We start from the raw sequence: 15970 nt of genomic DNA on the forward strand, positions 1-15970 counted from the left end.
CAGCTATTTAACACTTTCAACTCTCTCCTTCGTCCCCCAGCACCTCCTCCCTCTTCTCTCATCTCAGCCGACGACTTTGCCTCATTCTTCAAACAGAAGATTGACACCATCAGACAAAACTTTGGCCTAAAGTCCACACAACCCCTCCTCATATCTACTCAACCCTCCTCCTCCAAACCCCACTTCTCCACCATTACAGAAGGTCAAGTCTCCTCTTTACTCTCCAAATCACACCTCACCACCTGCGAACTTGACCCAATCCCATCCCACCTCATCACTAACCTCACCACAGTCTTCATCCCAACCCTAACCCACCTCTTCAATCTATCACTAACAACCGGAGTCTTCCCCTCATGTTTCAAACATGCCGCAATCACACCCATCCTCAAAAAGCCCTCCCTTGACCCTTCCTCTCTGACCAGCTACCGCCCCATATCACTCCTCCCCTTTGCCTCAAAACTTCTAGAACAACATGTCCACCTTGAACTGTCCTCCCACCTCTCCTCCTGCTCCCTCTTCGACCGTCTACAATCTGGCTTCCGACCGCATCACTCGACTGAAACTGCCCTGACCAAAGTCACCAACGACCTACTAAATGCCAAATCCAAGCAACACTATTCCATCCTCCTCCTTCTGGACCTGTCATCTGCCTTTGACACAGTGGACCATTCCCTCTTACTCCAGATTCTCTCATCTCTTGGCATCACGGACTTGGCTCTATCTTGGATCTCCTCATACTTAACAGACAGGACATTCAGCGTCTCCCACTCACGCACCACCTCCTCATCTCGCCCCCTATCTGTCGGTGTCCCCCAAGGTTCAGTTCTAGGACCTCTGCTCTTCTCCATCTACACCTTCGGCCTGGGACAGCTCATAGAGTCTCACGGCTTTCAGTATCACCTCTATGCTGACGACACACAGATCTACCTCTCTGGACCCGATATCTCCTCCCTACTAACCAGAATCCCACAATGTCTGTCCGCCATCCCATTCTTCTTCTCCGACAGATTTCTAAAACTCAACATGGATAAAACAGAGTTCATCATCTTTCCACCCTCTCATTCACATCCCCCATCCGACCTATCCATCAACGTCAATGGCTGTTCACTCTCCCCAGTCCCACAAGCTCGCTGCCTTGGGGTAACCCTGGACTCTGATCTCTCCTTCAAGCCACATATCCAAGCCCTTTCCACCTCCTGCCGACTCCAGCTCAAAAACATCTCCCGGATCCGTGCATTCCTAAACCATGAATCTGCAAAAACACTAGTGCATGCCCTCATCATATCCCGCCTCGACTACTGCAACCTCCTGCTCCGTGGCCTCCCTTCCAACACTCTTGCACCTCTCCAATCTATCCTAAACTCTGCTGCTCGACTAATCCACCTGTCCCCCCCGCTATTCCCCGGCCTCTCCTCTCTGTCAATCCCTTCACTGGCTCCCCATTGCCCAGAGAATTCAGTTCAAAACCCTAACCATGGCATACAAAGCCATCCACAACCTGTCTCCCCCATACATCTGTGACCTAGTCTCCCGGTACTTACCTGCACGCAACCTCCGATCCTCACAAGATCTCCTTCTCTACTCCCCTCTTATCTCCTCCTCCCACAATCGTATACAAGATTTCTCCCGTGCTTCCCCCCTACTCTGGAACTCTCTACCCCAACATATCAGACTCTCGCCGACCGTGGAAACCTTCAAAAGGAACCTGAAGACCCACCTCTTCTGACAAGCCTACAACCTGCAGTAAACACCACTGCACGACCAGCTCTACCCTCACCTAATGTATGCTCACCCATCCCTTGTAGACTGTGAGCCCTCGCGGGCAGGGTCCTCGCTCCTCCTGTACCAGTCGCTGACTCGTTTTGTTAAGGTTATGTAAATGCTTTTGTTATGTATATCCCTATCACATGTAAAGCGCCATGGAATAAATGGCGCTATAATAATAAATAATAATAATAATAATAATAAACAGAAACAAATAATGCATAAACATAAGAAATACATAAGGTGAAAAATAGCAAAAAATACTTTGTCCAGGAACAGACAGGTAATAGAACATTTCATAGGAGCGTGTGAAGGATACTCTCTGTTGTAAACACGATGTGATGTAATAAGATAAATAAATGGAAAAGGGTCATATGGCGAACTGATCAAGCCTCATCAAAAGTCAGTATATCCGAACAGGAATTTCATAGCGAGACTGGTAGTCAATGTGCCAAAGAGAAAACGACATATGTCAAAGAGATTGGACCCATGATATAGAAAAAGTACAGCTCTTAAACAAGGAAAAAATAGAGGAAGAAAAAAAAAAAAAATTAAAAAATTAAAAGAAAAAGAGTGGAACATTGTGTGTTAAACTAAGGGATATCTAGTCTGTAACTTAAATAGGAAGAATATAAGGTATGGAACAGTATCATCATCAGAGAATGCAGATGGTGAATAAGATATATAGAGGGTATAGCTTACCGGATTGCTATTTGTGGTGGGATGCCTGGAGACTAAGCGCCCAGTGTGAAGGACAAACAAGCCATATGGAGAAGGTGCGCTGCATGTGGAAGTGAGCCAGGCGTATATATGGCCTGGGGAAGAGGTGTAACCTAAATTATGCGGAAGTAAAATGATAAGTCGCTAAGACGCTGTGGTGTGCGTCCGCTAGCTGTCCCAGCCGGAAGTGCGTCACTGGAACGCACTGGTGGAACACAAATGGCTTCTGACAGGAGCCATTTGCGTTCCACAGCGTCTTAGCGACTTATCGTCAATCTCTTTGACATATGTCGTTTTCTCTTTGGCACATTGACTACCAGTCTCGCTATGAAATTCCTGTTTGGATATACTGACTTTTGATGAGGCTTGATCAGTTCGCCATATGACCCTTTTCCATTTATTTATCTTATTACATCACATCGTGTTTACAACAGAGAGTATCCTTCACACGCTCCTATGAAATGTTCTATTACCTGTCTGTTCCTGGACAAAGTATTTTTTGCTATTTTTCACCTTATGTATTTCTTATGTTTATGCATTATTTGTTTCTGTTTATACATTAGTGTCTGATGAAGGTCGTAGTTGGATGACCGAAACGTTACAGTGTATGGATTGCATTTCTTATGAATTTCTGAAGGAACTGTTAATATTCAATTAAAAATTATACTTCACACTACTGAATGAGTGCCGGATTATATATTCATACTGTATATAGGGAGCTGTGTGTGGGGCTCATACTGTATATGGGGAGCTGTGTGTGGGGCTGATACTGTATATGGGGAGCTGTGTGCGGGGCTCATACTGTATATAGGGAGCTGTGTGCGGGCTCATACTGTATATAGGGAGCTGTGTGCGGGGCTCATACTGTATATGGGAAGCTGTGTGCGGGGCTCATACTGTATATGGGGAGCTGTGTGCGGGGCTCATACTGTATATGGTGAGCTGTGTGCGGGGCTCATACTGTATATAGGAAGCTGTGTGCGGGGCTCATACTGTACATAGGGAGCTGTGTGCGGGCTCATACTATACATAAGGAGATATGTGCGGGCTCATACTGTATATAGGAAGCTATATTCGGGCTCATATAGTATCTAAGTAGCTATGTAGAGGCTCATACTGTATGTAGGTGGCAGTGTGTGGGCTCATACTGTATGTAGGTGGCAGTGTGTGGGCTCATACTCTATCTAAGTAGCTATGTAGAGGCTCATACTGTATGTAGGTGGCAGTGTGTGGGCTCATACTGCATGTACAGGGCTACGCTGGGGCTCATACTGTATATAGGGAGCTGTGTGCGGGGCTCATACTGTATATGGGAAGCTGTGTGCGGGGCTCATACTGTATATGGGGAGCTGTGTGCGGGGCTCATACTGTATATGGGGAGCTGTGTGCGGGGCTCATACTGTATATAGGAAGCTGTGTGCGGGGCTCATACTGTACATAGGGAGCTGTGTGCGGGCTCATACTATACATAAGGAGATATGTGCGGGCTCATACTGTATATAGGAAGCTATATTCGGGCTCATATAGTATCTAAGTAGCTATGTAGAGGCTCATACTGTATGTAGGTGGCAGTGTGTGGGCTCATACTCTATCTAAGTAGCTATGTAGAGGCTCATACTGTATGTAGGTGGCAGTGTGTGGGCTCATACTCTATCTAAGTAGCTATGTAGGGGCTCATACTGTATGTAGGTGGCAGTGTGTGGGCTCATACTGCATGTACAGGGCTACGCTGGGGCTCATACTGTATCTCGGGAACTATGCGGAGCTCATACTGTATATAGGAGGCTATGTGGGAGTTCATGCTGTATATAGGGAGCTGTGTGCGGGCTCATACTGTATATAGCGAGCTGTGTGCGGGCTCATATTGTATATAGGTAGCTATGTGCAGGCTCTTATTGTACATAGGCTATATGAGGGCTCAAACTGTATATAGGGAGCTATGTGCGGGCTCATACTGTATATAGCGAGCTGTGTGCGGGCTCATACTGTATATAGCGAGCTGTGTGCGAGCTCATATTGTATATAGATTGGTCACACTCTTTATTTGCTTTAACCTAGTCATTGTATTGTTCTGTGTCCTTGTGTAGTCTGAGATCTGGGCATGAGCCCCAAGACTTGCACTTGGACACATTAGACGGATAGCTGTCTGCAGGAGGGTATGAGTCCTCCTTTCTCTTTGTTGGGGTTTGCTTTTGCTCACCCCCGATCGTATCTTTCACCTTAGTCATCTATAATCATATATATTCTCTATATTTATTTATTCTGGAATATTGTCTGTTATTTAATAAAATATTATTATATGTCTCATTCTTAATAGTATTCCTTTGTCTTTGTATTAGTGTGAGCAGTGTCCTTCACGATATTTTGTGGATATTGGTTTCACTTCTCCATTTTTGGCTCTTTTTTGGTTACATCATATTGTATATAGGTAGCTATGTGGAGGCTCTTATTGTACATAGGCTATATGAGGGCTCAAACTGTATATAGGGAGCTATGTGCGGGCTCATACTGTATATAGGGAGCTATGTGTATGCTAATGCTGTATATAGGGAGCTATTTGCAGGTTCATATTGTATATAGGAAGCTATGCGCAGACTCTTATTGTACATAGGCTATATGAGGGCTCAAACTGTATATAGGGAGCTATGTGCGGGCTCATACTGTATATAGGAAGCTATGTTCGGGCTCATATTGTTTCTAAGTAGCTATGTAGGGGCTCATACTGTATGTACAGGGCTATGTGGGGGCTCATACTGTATGCAGGGGGCTAAGCTGGGGCTCATACTGTATCTCGAGAGCTATGCGGGGCTCATACTGTATATATGAGGCTATGTGGGAGCTCACACTGTATATTGGAGTCTATATGGGGGCTAATACTGTATCTAGGGAGCTATGTAGGGCTCATACTGTATATAGGAGGCTATGTGGGGGCTCATTCTGTATATAGGAGGCTATGTGGGAGCTCATACTGTATATAGAGGGCTATGCGTGGGCTCATACTGTATCTGGGAGGCTATGCAATTGCTCATACTGTATCTAGGGGCTATGTAGGAGCTCATACTGTATCTAGGGGCTATGTAGGAGCTCATACTGTATGTAGGTGGCAGTGTGTGGGCTCATACTATATGTAGGGGGCTGTGTGTGGGCTCATACTGTGTGAACATTGCTATGCAGGGGCTCATACTGTATCTAGGGAGCTATGTGCAGGCTCATACTGTATATAGGGAGCTATGTTTGGGCTTATACTGTATCTAGGGAGCTATGTGTGGGCTTATACTGTATCTAGGGAGCTATGTGCAGGCTCATACTGTATATAGAGGGATGTCAGCATACTTAATTCTGCTCAATATTAAGTCATACAATTAATACAATTTTTTTTTATTATTTTGTTAATATTAAGCAGAATTCATTTCAGCCCATTGATTCGGCCTCCACAACAGTCACGGTCTCTCATGTGGCCCCTCAGGAAAATGAATCTCCCACCCCTGCTCCATTATATATAGCACTGTGTTATGTACTGTGCTGTACATAATGGGAAAAAAAAAAAAATCGGCATTCTCTGTCTATAGATATGATCATAACATCCGAGTGTTGCTCACATGATCTATCAAAGGGGATCATGTGACATGTCACGTGATACATCGGGTACCTGGTACACTTTCTAAACTGCCCGGGGCCCTGGCTACTCCTAATCCACCCCTAGGCAGAATAACCGCGCACGACATCACTGATCTATGGCCCCAAGATTTCATCATATGCAACCTGTGGAAGACGACTGCTATGCCCTACATGAGGGAGCAAGTTACTGCGCTGATGCCGCCTGATGTGACCGTATGCACTGCCCTCACCATGCGGCGGAGCAATACACATGCACTCAGGACTGACGCCTCCCTGCGGTCAGGGCTGCTGCTGACGCCGCCCTGCGGTCAGGGCTGATGCTGACGCCTCCCTGCGGTCAGGGCTGACGCCGACGCCTCCCTGCGGTCAGGGCTGATGCTGACGCCTCCCTGCGGTCAGGGCGGACGCCTCCCCCCCTGCGGTTAGGGCTGTTGCTGCTGCCTCCCCCCTGCGGTCAGGGCTGCTGCTGACGCTGCCCCCCTGCTGTCAGGGCTGCTGCTGACGCCTCCCCCCTGCGGTCAGGGCTGCTGCCTCCCCCCTGCTGTCAGGGATGCTGCTGACGCCTCCCCCCTGCTGTCAGGGCTCCTGCTGACGCCTCCCCCCTGCGGTCAGGGCTGACGCCTCCCCCCTGCTGTCAGTGCTGCTGCTGATGCCTCCCCCCTGCGGTCAGGGCTGCTGCTGCTGTCTACCCCCTGCGGTCAGGGCTGCTGCTGACGCCTCCCCCCTGCGGTCAGGGCTGACGCCTCCCCCCTGCTGTCAGGGCTGCTGCTGACGCCTCCCCCCTGCGGTCAGGGCTGCTGCTGACGCCTCCCCCCTATGGTCAGGGCTGCTGCTGACGCCTCCCCCCTGCGGTCAGGGCTGACGCCTCTCCCCTGCTGTCAGGGCTGCTGCTGACGCCTCCCCCTTGCTGTCAGGGCAGCTGCTGCTGACACCTCCCCCCTGCTGTCAGGGCTGCTACTGACGCCTCCCCCTGCTCTCAGGGCTGCTGCTGCTGTCTCCCCCCTGCTGTCAGGGCTGACGCCCCCCCCTCTACGGTCAGGGCTTGCGGCTGATGCCTCCCCCCTGCGGTCAGGGATGCTGCTGACGCCTCCCCCCTGCGGTCAGGGCTGACGCCTCCCCCCAGCTGTCAGGGCTGCTGCTGACGCCTCCCCCCTGCGGTCAGGGCTGCTGCTGACGCCTCCCCCATATGGTCAGGGCTGCTGCTGCTGCTGTCTCCCCCCTGCAGTCAGGGCTGACGCCGACGCCTCCCTGCTGTCAGGGCTGCTGCTGACGCCTCCCCCCTGCGGTCAGGGCTGCTGCTGACGCCTCCCCCCTGCGGTCAGGGCTGCTGCTGCTGTCCCCTGCGGTCAGGGCTGACGCCGACGCCTCCCTGCGGTCAGGGCTGATGCTGCTGCTGTCTCCCCCCTGCGGTCAGGGCTGATGCTGCTGACGCCTCCCCCCCTGCGGTCAGGGCTGCTGCTGACGCATCCCCCCTGCGGTCAGGGCTGACGCCTCCCCCCAGCTGTCAGGGCTGCTGCTGACGCCTCCCCCCTGCGGTCAGGGCTGCTGCTGACGCCTCCCCCCTGCGGTCAGGGCTGCTGCTGTCTCCCTCCTGCGGTCAGGGCTGCTGCTGACGCCTCCCCCCTGCGGTCAGGGCTGATGCCTCCCCCCTGCTGTCAGGGCTGCTGCTGACGCCTCCCCCCTGCGGTCAGGGCTGCTGCTGACGCCTCCCCCCTATGGTCAGGGCTGCTGCTGACGCCTCCCCCCTGCGGTCAGGACTGCTGCTGACGCCTCCCCCCAGAGGTCAGGGCTGCTGCTGCTGCTGTCTCCCCCCTGCGGTCAGGGCTGACGGCGACGCCTCCCTGCGGTCAGGGCTGACGCCTCCCCCCTGCGGTCAGGGCTGCTGCTGACGCCTCCCCCCTACGGTCAGGGCTGCTGCTGACGCCTCCCCCCTGCGGTCAGGGCTGCGGCTGACGCCTCCCCCCTGCTGTCAGGGCTGCTGCTGACGCCTCCCCCTTGCTGTCAGGGCAGCTGCTGCTGACGCCTCCCCCCTGCTGTCAGGGCTGCTGCTGACGCCTCCCCCCTGCTGTCAGGGCTGCTGCTGCTGTCTCCCCCCTGCAGTCAGGGCTGACGCCCCCCCCCCTCTACGGTCAGGGCTTGCGGCTGATGCCTCCCCCCTGCTGTCAGGGCTGCTGCTGACACCTCCCCCCTGCGGTCAGGGCTGACGCCTCCCCCCTGCTGTCAGGGCTGCTGCTGACGCCTCCCCCCTGCAGTCAGGGCTGCTGCTGCTGGCGCCTCCCCCCTGCTGTCAGGGCTGCTGACGCCTCCCCCCTGCTGTCAGGGCTGCTGCTGCTGTCTCCCCCCTGCGGTCAGGGCTGACGCCGACGCCTTATTGATGTCAGGGCGGCTGCTGACGCCTCCCCCCTGCGGTCAGGGCTGACGCCTCCCCCCTGCTGTCAGGGCTGCTGCTGACGCCTCCCCCCTGCGGTCAGGGCTGCTGCTGACGCCTCCCCCCTGCGGTCAGGGCTGATGCTGCTGCTGTCTCCCCCCTGCTGTCAGGGCTGCTGCTGCTGCTGCTGCTGTCCCCTGCGGTCAGGGCTGACGCCGACGCCTCCCTGCGGTCAGGGCTGATGATGCTGCTGCTGTCTCCCCCCTGCGGTCAGGGCTGATGCTGCTGACGCCTCCCCCCCTGCGGTCAGGGCTGCTGCTGACGCCTTCCCCCTGCGGTCAGGGCTGCTGCTGACGCCTTCCCCCTGCGGTCAGGGCTGCTTACGCCTCCCCCCTGCGGTCAGGGCTGATGCTGCTGCTGTCTCCCCCCTGCTGTCAGGGCTGATGCTGACGCCTCCCCCTGCTGTCAGGGCTGCTGCTGACGCCTCCCCCCTGCTGTCAGGGCTGCTGCTGCTGTCTCCCCCCTGCCTGCGGTCAGGGCTGATGCTGCTGACGCCTCCCCCCCTGCGGTCAGGGCTGCTGCTGACGCCTCCCCCCTGCGGTCAGGGCTGACGCCTCCCCCCAGCTGTCAGGGCTGACGCCTCCCCCCAGCTGTCAGGGCTGACGCCTTCCCCCAGCTGTCAGGGCTGCTGCTGACACCTCCCCCATGCGGTCAGGGCTGCTGCTGACGCCTCCCCCCTGCTGTCAGGGCTGCTGCTGTCTCCCTCCTGCGGTCAGGGCTGCTGCTGACGCCTCCCCCCTGCGGTCAGGGCTGACGCCTCCCCCCTGCTGTCAGGGCTGCTGCTGACGCCTCCCCCCTGCTGTCAGGGCTGCTGCTGACGCCTCCCCCCTGCGGTCAGGGCTGCTGCTGACGCCTCCCCCCTATGGTCAGGGCTGCTGCTGACGCCTCCCCCCTGAAGTCAGGACTGCTGCTGACGCCTCCCCCCAGCGGTCAGGGCTGCTGCTGCTGCTGTCTCCCCCCTGCGGTCAGGGCTGACGGCGACGCCTCCCTGCGGTCAGGGCTGACGCCTCCTCCCTGCAGTCAGGGCTGCTGCTGACGCCTCCCCCCTACGGTCAGGACTGCTGCTGACGCCTCCCCCCTGCGGTCAGGGCTGCGGCTGATACCTCCCCCCTGCGGTCAGGGCTGACGCCTCCCCCCTGCTGTCAGGGCTGCTGCTGACGCCTCCCCCTTGCTGTCAGGGCAGCTGCTGCTGACGCCTCCCCCCTGCTGTCAGGGCTGCTGCTGCTGACGCCTCCCCCCTGCTGTCAGGGCTGCTGCTGCTGTCTCCCCCCTGCGGTCAGGGCTGATGCCCCCCCCTCTACGGTCAAGGCTTGCGGCTGATGCCTCCCCCCTGCTGTCAGGGCTGCTGCTGACACCTCCCCCCTGCGGTCAGGGCTGACGCCTCCCCCCTGCTGTCAGGGCTGCTGCTGACGCCTCCCCCCTGCGGTCAGGGCTGCTGCTGCTGGCGCCTCCCCCCTGCGGTCAGGGCTGCTGCTGACGCCTCCCCCCTGCGGTCAGGGCTGCTGACGCCTCCCCCCTGCGGTCAGGGCTGATGCTGCTGCTGTCTCCCCCCTGCGGTCAGGGCTGATGCTGCTGCTGTCTCCCTGGGGTCAGGGCTGATGCTGCTGCTGTCTCCCCCCTGCGGTCAGGGCTGATGCTGCTGCTGTCTCCCCCGTGCTGTCAGGGCTGCTGCTGACGCCTCCCCCCTGCTGTCAGGGCTGCTGCTGACGCCTCCCCCCTGCTGTCAGGGCTGCTGCTGCTGTCTCCCCCCTGCGGTCAGGGCTGCTGCTGCCTCCCCCTGTGGTCAGGGCTGATGCTGCCTCCCCCCTGCGGTCAGGGCTGATGCTGCTGCAGTCTCCCCCCTGCGGTCAGGGCTGATGCTGCTGCTGTCTCCCTGCGGTCAGGGCTGATGCCTCCCCCCTGCGGTCAGGGCTGCTGCTGACGCCTCCCCCCTACGGTCAGGGCTGCTGCTGACGCCCCCCCCCTGCGGTCAGGGCTGCTGCTGACGCCTCCCCCCTGCGGTCAGGGCTGTTGCTGACGCCTTCCCCCTGCTGTCAGGGCTGCTGCTGCTGCCTCCCCCCTGCTGTCAGGGCTGCTGCTGACGCCTCACCCCTGCTGTCAGGGCTGCTGCTGCTGTCTCCCCCCTGCGGTCAGGGCTGACGCCCCCCCCCCCCCCCTACGGTCAGGGCTTGCGGCTGACGCCTCCCCCCTGCTGTCAGGGCTGCTGCTGACGCCTCCCCCCTGCGGTCAGGGCTGACGCCTCCCCCCTGCTGTCAGGGCTGCTGCTGACGCCTCCCCCCTGCGGTCAGGGCTGCTGCTGACGCCTCCCCCCTGCGGTCAGGGCTGCTGACGCCTTCCCCCTGCGGTCAGGGCTGATGCTGCTGCTGTCTCCCCCCTGCTGTCAGGGCTGCTGCTGACGCCTCCCCCCTGCTGTCAGGGCTGCTGCTGACGCCTCCCCCCTGCTGTCAGGGCTGCTGCTGACGCCTCCCCCCTGCTGTCAGGGCTGCTGCTGACGCCTCCCCCCTGCTGTCAGGGCTGCTGCTGCTGTCTCCCCCCTGCGGTCAGGGCTGCTGCTGCCTCCCCCCTGTGGTCAGGGCTGATACTGCCTCCCCCCTGCGGTCAGGGCTGATGCTGCTGCAGTCTCCCCCCTGCTGACAGGGCTGCTGCTGACGCCCCCCCTGCGGTCAGGGCTGCTGCTGACGCCTCCCCCCTGCTGTCAGGGCTGTTGCTGACACCTCCCCCCTGCTGTCAGGGCTGCTGATGCTGCCTCCCCCCTGCGGTCAGGGCTGATGCTGCCTCCCCCCTGCGGTCAGGGCAGATGCTGCCTCCCCCCTGCGGTCAGGGCTGATGCTGCTGCTGTCTCCCCCCTGCGGTCAGGGCTGATGCTGCTGCTGTCTCCCCCCTGCGGTCAGGGCTGATGCTGCTGCTGTCTCCCCCCTGCGGTCAGGGCTGACGCCCCCCCCCCTCTACGGTCAGGGCTTGCGGCTGACGCCTCCCCCCTTCTGTCAGGGCTGCTGCTGCTGTCTCCCCCCTGTGGTCAGGGCTGACGCCCCCCCCCCCTCTACGGTCAGGGCTTGCGGCTAATGCCTCCCCCCTGCTGTCAGGGCTGCTGCTGACACCACCCCCCTGCGGTCAGGGCTGACGCCTCCCCCCTGCTGTCAGCGCTGCTGCTGACGCCTCCCCCCTGCGGTCAGGGCTGCTGCTGCTGGCGCCTCCCCCCTGCTGTCAGGGCTGCTGACGCCTCCCCCTTGCTGTCAGGGCTGCTGCTGCTGTCTCCCCCCTGCGGTCAGGGCTGACGCCGACGCCTCCCTGCTGTCAGGGTGGCTGCTGACGCCTCCCCCCTGCGGTCAGGGCTGACGCCTCCCCCCTTCTGTCAGGGCTGCTGCTGACGCCTCCCCCCTGCGGTCAGGGCTGATGCTGCTGCTGTCTCCCCCCTGCGGTCAGGGCTGCTGCTGACGCCTCCCCCCTGCTGTCAGGGCTGCTGCTGACGCCTCCCCCCTGCTGTCAGGGCTGCTGCTGACGCCTCCCCCCTGCTGTCAGGGCTGCTGCTGACGCCTCCCCCCTGCTGTCAGGGCTGCTGCTGCTGTCTCCCCCCTGCGGTCAGGGCTGCTGCTGCTGCTGTCTCCCCCCTGCGGTCAGGGCTGATGCTGCTGCAGTCTCCCCCCTGCTGTCAGGGCTGCTGCTTACGCCTCTCCCCTGCGGTCAGGGCTGATGCTGCCTCCCCCCTGCGGTCAGGGCTGATGCCTCCCCCCTGCGGTCAGGGCTGATGCTGCCTCCCCCCTGCGGTCAGGGCTGATGCTGCTGCTGTCTCCCCCCTGCGGTCAGGGCTGATGCTGCTGCTGTCTCCCTGCGGTCAGGGCTGATGCTGCTGCTGTCTCCCCCCTGCGGTCAGGGCTGATGCTGCTGCTGTCTCCCCCCTGCTGTCAGGGCTGCTGCTGACGCCTCCCCCCTGCTGTCAGGGCTGCTGCTGACGCCTCCCCCCTGCTGTCAGGGCTGCTGCTGTCTCCCCCCTGCGGTCAGGGCTGCTGCTGCCTCCCCCCTGCTGTCAGGGCTGCTGCTGACGCCTCCCCCCTGCTGTCAGGGCTGCTGCTGACGCCTCCCCCCTGCTGTCAGGGCTGCTGCTGTCTCCCCCCTGCGGTCAGGGCTGCTGCTGCCTCCCCCCTGCGGTCAGGGCTGATGCTGCCTCCCCCCTGCGGTCAGGGCTGCTGCTGACGCCTCCCCCCTGCGGTCAGGGCTGCTGCTGACGCCTCCCCCCTGCGGTCAGGGCTGATGCTGCCTCCCCCCTGCGGTCAGGGCTGATGCTGCCTCCCCACTGCGGTCAGGGCTGATGCTGCTGTCTCCCCCCTGCGGTCAGGGCTAATGCTGCTGCTGTCTCCCTGCGGTCAGGGCTGACGCCTCCCCCCTGCGGTCAGGGCTGCTGCTGACGCCTCCCCCCTCCGGTCAGGGCTGCTGCTGACGCCCCCCCCCTGCGGTCAGGGCTGCTGCTGACGCCTCCCCCCTGCTGCCAGGGCTGTTGCTGACGCCTCCCCCTTGCTGTCAGGGCTGCTGCTGACGCCTCCCCCCTGCTGTCAGGGCTGCTGCTGACGCCTCCCCCCTGCTGTCAGGGCTGCTGCTGACGCCTCCCCCCTGCTGTCAGGGCTGCTGCTGACGCCTCCCCCCTGCTGTCAGGGCTGCTGCTGACGCCTCCCCCCTGCTGTCAGGGCTGCTGCTGACGCCTCCCCCCTGCTGTCAGGGCTGCTGCTGACGCCTCCCCCCTGCTGTCAGGGCTGCTGCTGACGCCTCCCCCCTGCTGTCAGGGCTGCTGCTGCCTCCCCCCTGCGGTCAGGGCTGATGCTGCCTTCCCCCTGCGGTCAGGGCTGCTGCTGACGCCTCCCCCCTGCGGTCAGGGCTGATGCTGCCTCCCCCCTGCAGTCAGGGCTGATGCTGCCTCCCCCCTGCGGTCAGGGCTGATGCTGCCTCCCCACTGCGGTCAGGGCTGATGCTGCTGTCTCCCCCCTGCGGTCAGGGCTGATGCTGCTGCTGTCTCCCTGCGGTCAGGGCTGACGCCTCCCCCCTGCGGTCAGGGCTGCTGCTGACGCCTCCCCCCTCCGGTCAGGGCTGCTGCTGACGCCCCCCCCCTGCGGTCAGGGCTGCTGCTGACGCCTCCCCCCTGCTGCCAGGGCTGTTGCTGACGCCTCCCCCCTGCTGTCAGGGCTGCTGCTGACGCCTCCCCCCTGCTGTCAGGGCTGCTGCTGACGCCTCCCCCCTGCTGTCAGGGCTGCTGCTGACGCCTCCCCCCTGCTGTCAGGGCTGCTGCTGACGCCTCCCCCCTGCTGTCAGGGCTGCTGCTGACGCCTCCCCCCTGCTGTCAGGGCTGCTGCTGACGCCTCCCCCCTGCTGTCAGGGCTGCTGCTGACGCCTCCCCCCTGCTGTCAGGGCTGCTGCTGACGCCTCCCCCCTGCTGTCAGGGCTGCTGCTGCTGTCTCCCCCCTGCGGTCAGGGCTGATGCTGCTGCTGTCTCCCCCCTGCTGTCAGGGCGGCTGCTGACGCCTCCCCCCTGCTGTCAGGGCTGCTGCTGACGCCTCCCCCCTGCTGTCAGGGCTGCTGCTGACGCCTCCCCCCTGCTGTCAGGGCTGCTGCTGACGCCTCCCCCCTGCTGTCAGGGCTGCTGCTGCTGTCTCCCCCCTGCGGTCAGGGCTGATGCTGCTGCTGTCTCCCCCCTGCTGTCAGGGCGGCTGCTGACGCCTCCCCCCTGCTGTCAGGGCTGCTGCTGACGCCTCCCCCCTGCGGTCAGGGCTGCTGCTGACGCCTCCCCCCTGCGGTCAGGGCTGCTGCTGACGCCTCCCCCCTGCGGTCAGGGCTGCTGCTGACGTCTCCCCCCTGCGGTCAGGGCTGCTGACGCCTCCCCTCTGCGGTCAGGGCTGATGCTGCTGCTGTCTCCCCCCTGCTGTCAGGGCTGCTGCTTACGCCTCCCCCCTGCTGTCAGGGCTGCTGCTGACGCCTCCCCCCTGCGGTCAGGGCTGCTGCTGACGTCTCCCCCCTGCGGTCAGGGCTGCTGACGCCTCCCCCCTGCGGTCAGGGCTGATGCTGCTGCTGTCTCCCCCCTGCTGTCAGGGCTGCTGCTTACGCCTCCCCCCTGCTGTCAGGGCTGCTGCTGACGCCTCCCCCCTGCTGTCAGGGCTGCTGCTGACGCCTCCCCCCTGCTGTCAGGGCTGCTGCTGTCTCCCCCCTGCGGTCAGGGCTGCTGCTGCCTCCCCCCTGTGGTCAGGGCTGATGCTGCCTCCCCCCTGCGGTCAGGGCTGATGCTGCTGCAGTCTCCCCCCTGCTGTCAGGGCTGCTGCTGACGCCTCCCCCCTGCGGTCAGGGCTGATGCTGCCTCCCCCCTGCCGTCAGGGCTGATGCTGCCTCCCCCCTGCGGTCAGGGCTGATGCTGCCTCCCCCCTGCGGTCAGGGCTGATGCTGCCTCCCCCCTGCGGTCAGGGCTGATGCTCCTGCTGTCTCCCCCCTGCGGTCAGGGCTGCTGGTGCTGCTGCTGTCTCCCCCCTGCGGTCAGGGCTGATGCTGCTGCTGTCTCCCCCCTGCGGTCAGGGCTGCTGCTGCTGTCTCCCCCCTGCGGTCAGGGCTGATGCTGCTGCTGTCTCCCCCCTGCGGTCAGGGCTGCTGCTGCTGTCTCCCCCCTGCGGTCAGGGCTGCTGCTGCTGTCTCCCCCCTGCGGTCAGGGCTGCTGCTGCCTCCCCCCTGCGGTCCGTCGCACACTGCCGGCCAGTACCTGTAGTAGCGGTCATCTTTGTACGGCGTCAGCTCCTCCTTCAGATCCTTGTACGCAGCGGTGATCTTCTTGCAGAAGTCTTTGAATTCAGTGTAGAGCGAGCTTTCAAATGCGGCATAATCTGGATCCATCCTCCTAGATGTCGCAGGCGCAGCCCATCGATCCCAGCAGCGCTAACCATTGACTTGTGCCTGCGCGGCCTCCTGTGTCGCTCTCCAGTGTGCACCGAGCTCCGGCAGCCCCCTCTGTACCGGTGAGCTGACTGCACTGAGACCGCCCGCAGGCGTCATCTTGGGACAGTGCTGCCCCCGTGCGTGGTACAGAGGTAGTACAGGCTCGCAGTTATGAGCAGCCTCTGATTCGCGCACCTCACCGACCCTTCTGCGGCCATTACGGTATAACTAAAGGATCCCTCTGCCAGGTAGTACAATGCCCATAGATGCAATGTTTGCAGGGCTGTTACATAATGCACGCATGTCATTCTAGGCATCCCCTTGCTAGTAACCATAAAGCTGTCGGCCCAGGGGCCTAACTTGCATCCTAAGGGCCCAGTGCCAATTTTGGATCTGGGCTCTTCCACAAGTACCAGCTTTCTGCTTGGATGCGTGGGCCCCTGTGGCCCTGCTAAGATTCATAAAGATATATGTTCCTCCTCCCTAAAAACACCCTTCCCAAATCTAGGAATGGCTCAGCGTTAAGGTATGAGCATACTT

General features: G+C 60.4%; 1 protein-coding gene across 4 annotated transcripts in view; it reads right to left on the reverse strand.

Moving 5' to 3' along the window:
* The window catches only part of TMEM181 (transmembrane protein 181), a 393500-nt gene extending 377950 nt beyond the window's left edge, over positions 1 to 15550 (reverse strand). Inside the window, exon 1 of one of the 4 annotated variants that reach the window (XM_073671509.1) lies at positions 15258 to 15548. In XM_073671509.1, the coding sequence (XP_073527610.1) occupies positions 15258 to 15388 (131 nt within the window). In that variant the 5' untranslated portion in view covers positions 15389 to 15548. Of the gene's footprint in view, positions 1 to 15257 lie in introns of all 4 variants that reach the window. The other 3 variants (XM_073671510.1, XM_073671506.1, XM_073671508.1) reach the window with 3 other exon arrangements.
* Positions 15551 to 15970: the final 420 nt, after the last annotated feature.

The sequence above is a fragment of the Phyllobates terribilis genome, unplaced genomic scaffold (genome assembly GCF_046119375.1).
Source record: "Phyllobates terribilis strain yellow unplaced genomic scaffold, ASM4611937v1 Scaffold_3__8_contigs__length_932513732, whole genome shotgun sequence".
NCBI lineage: Eukaryota > Metazoa > Chordata > Amphibia > Anura > Dendrobatidae > Phyllobates > Phyllobates terribilis.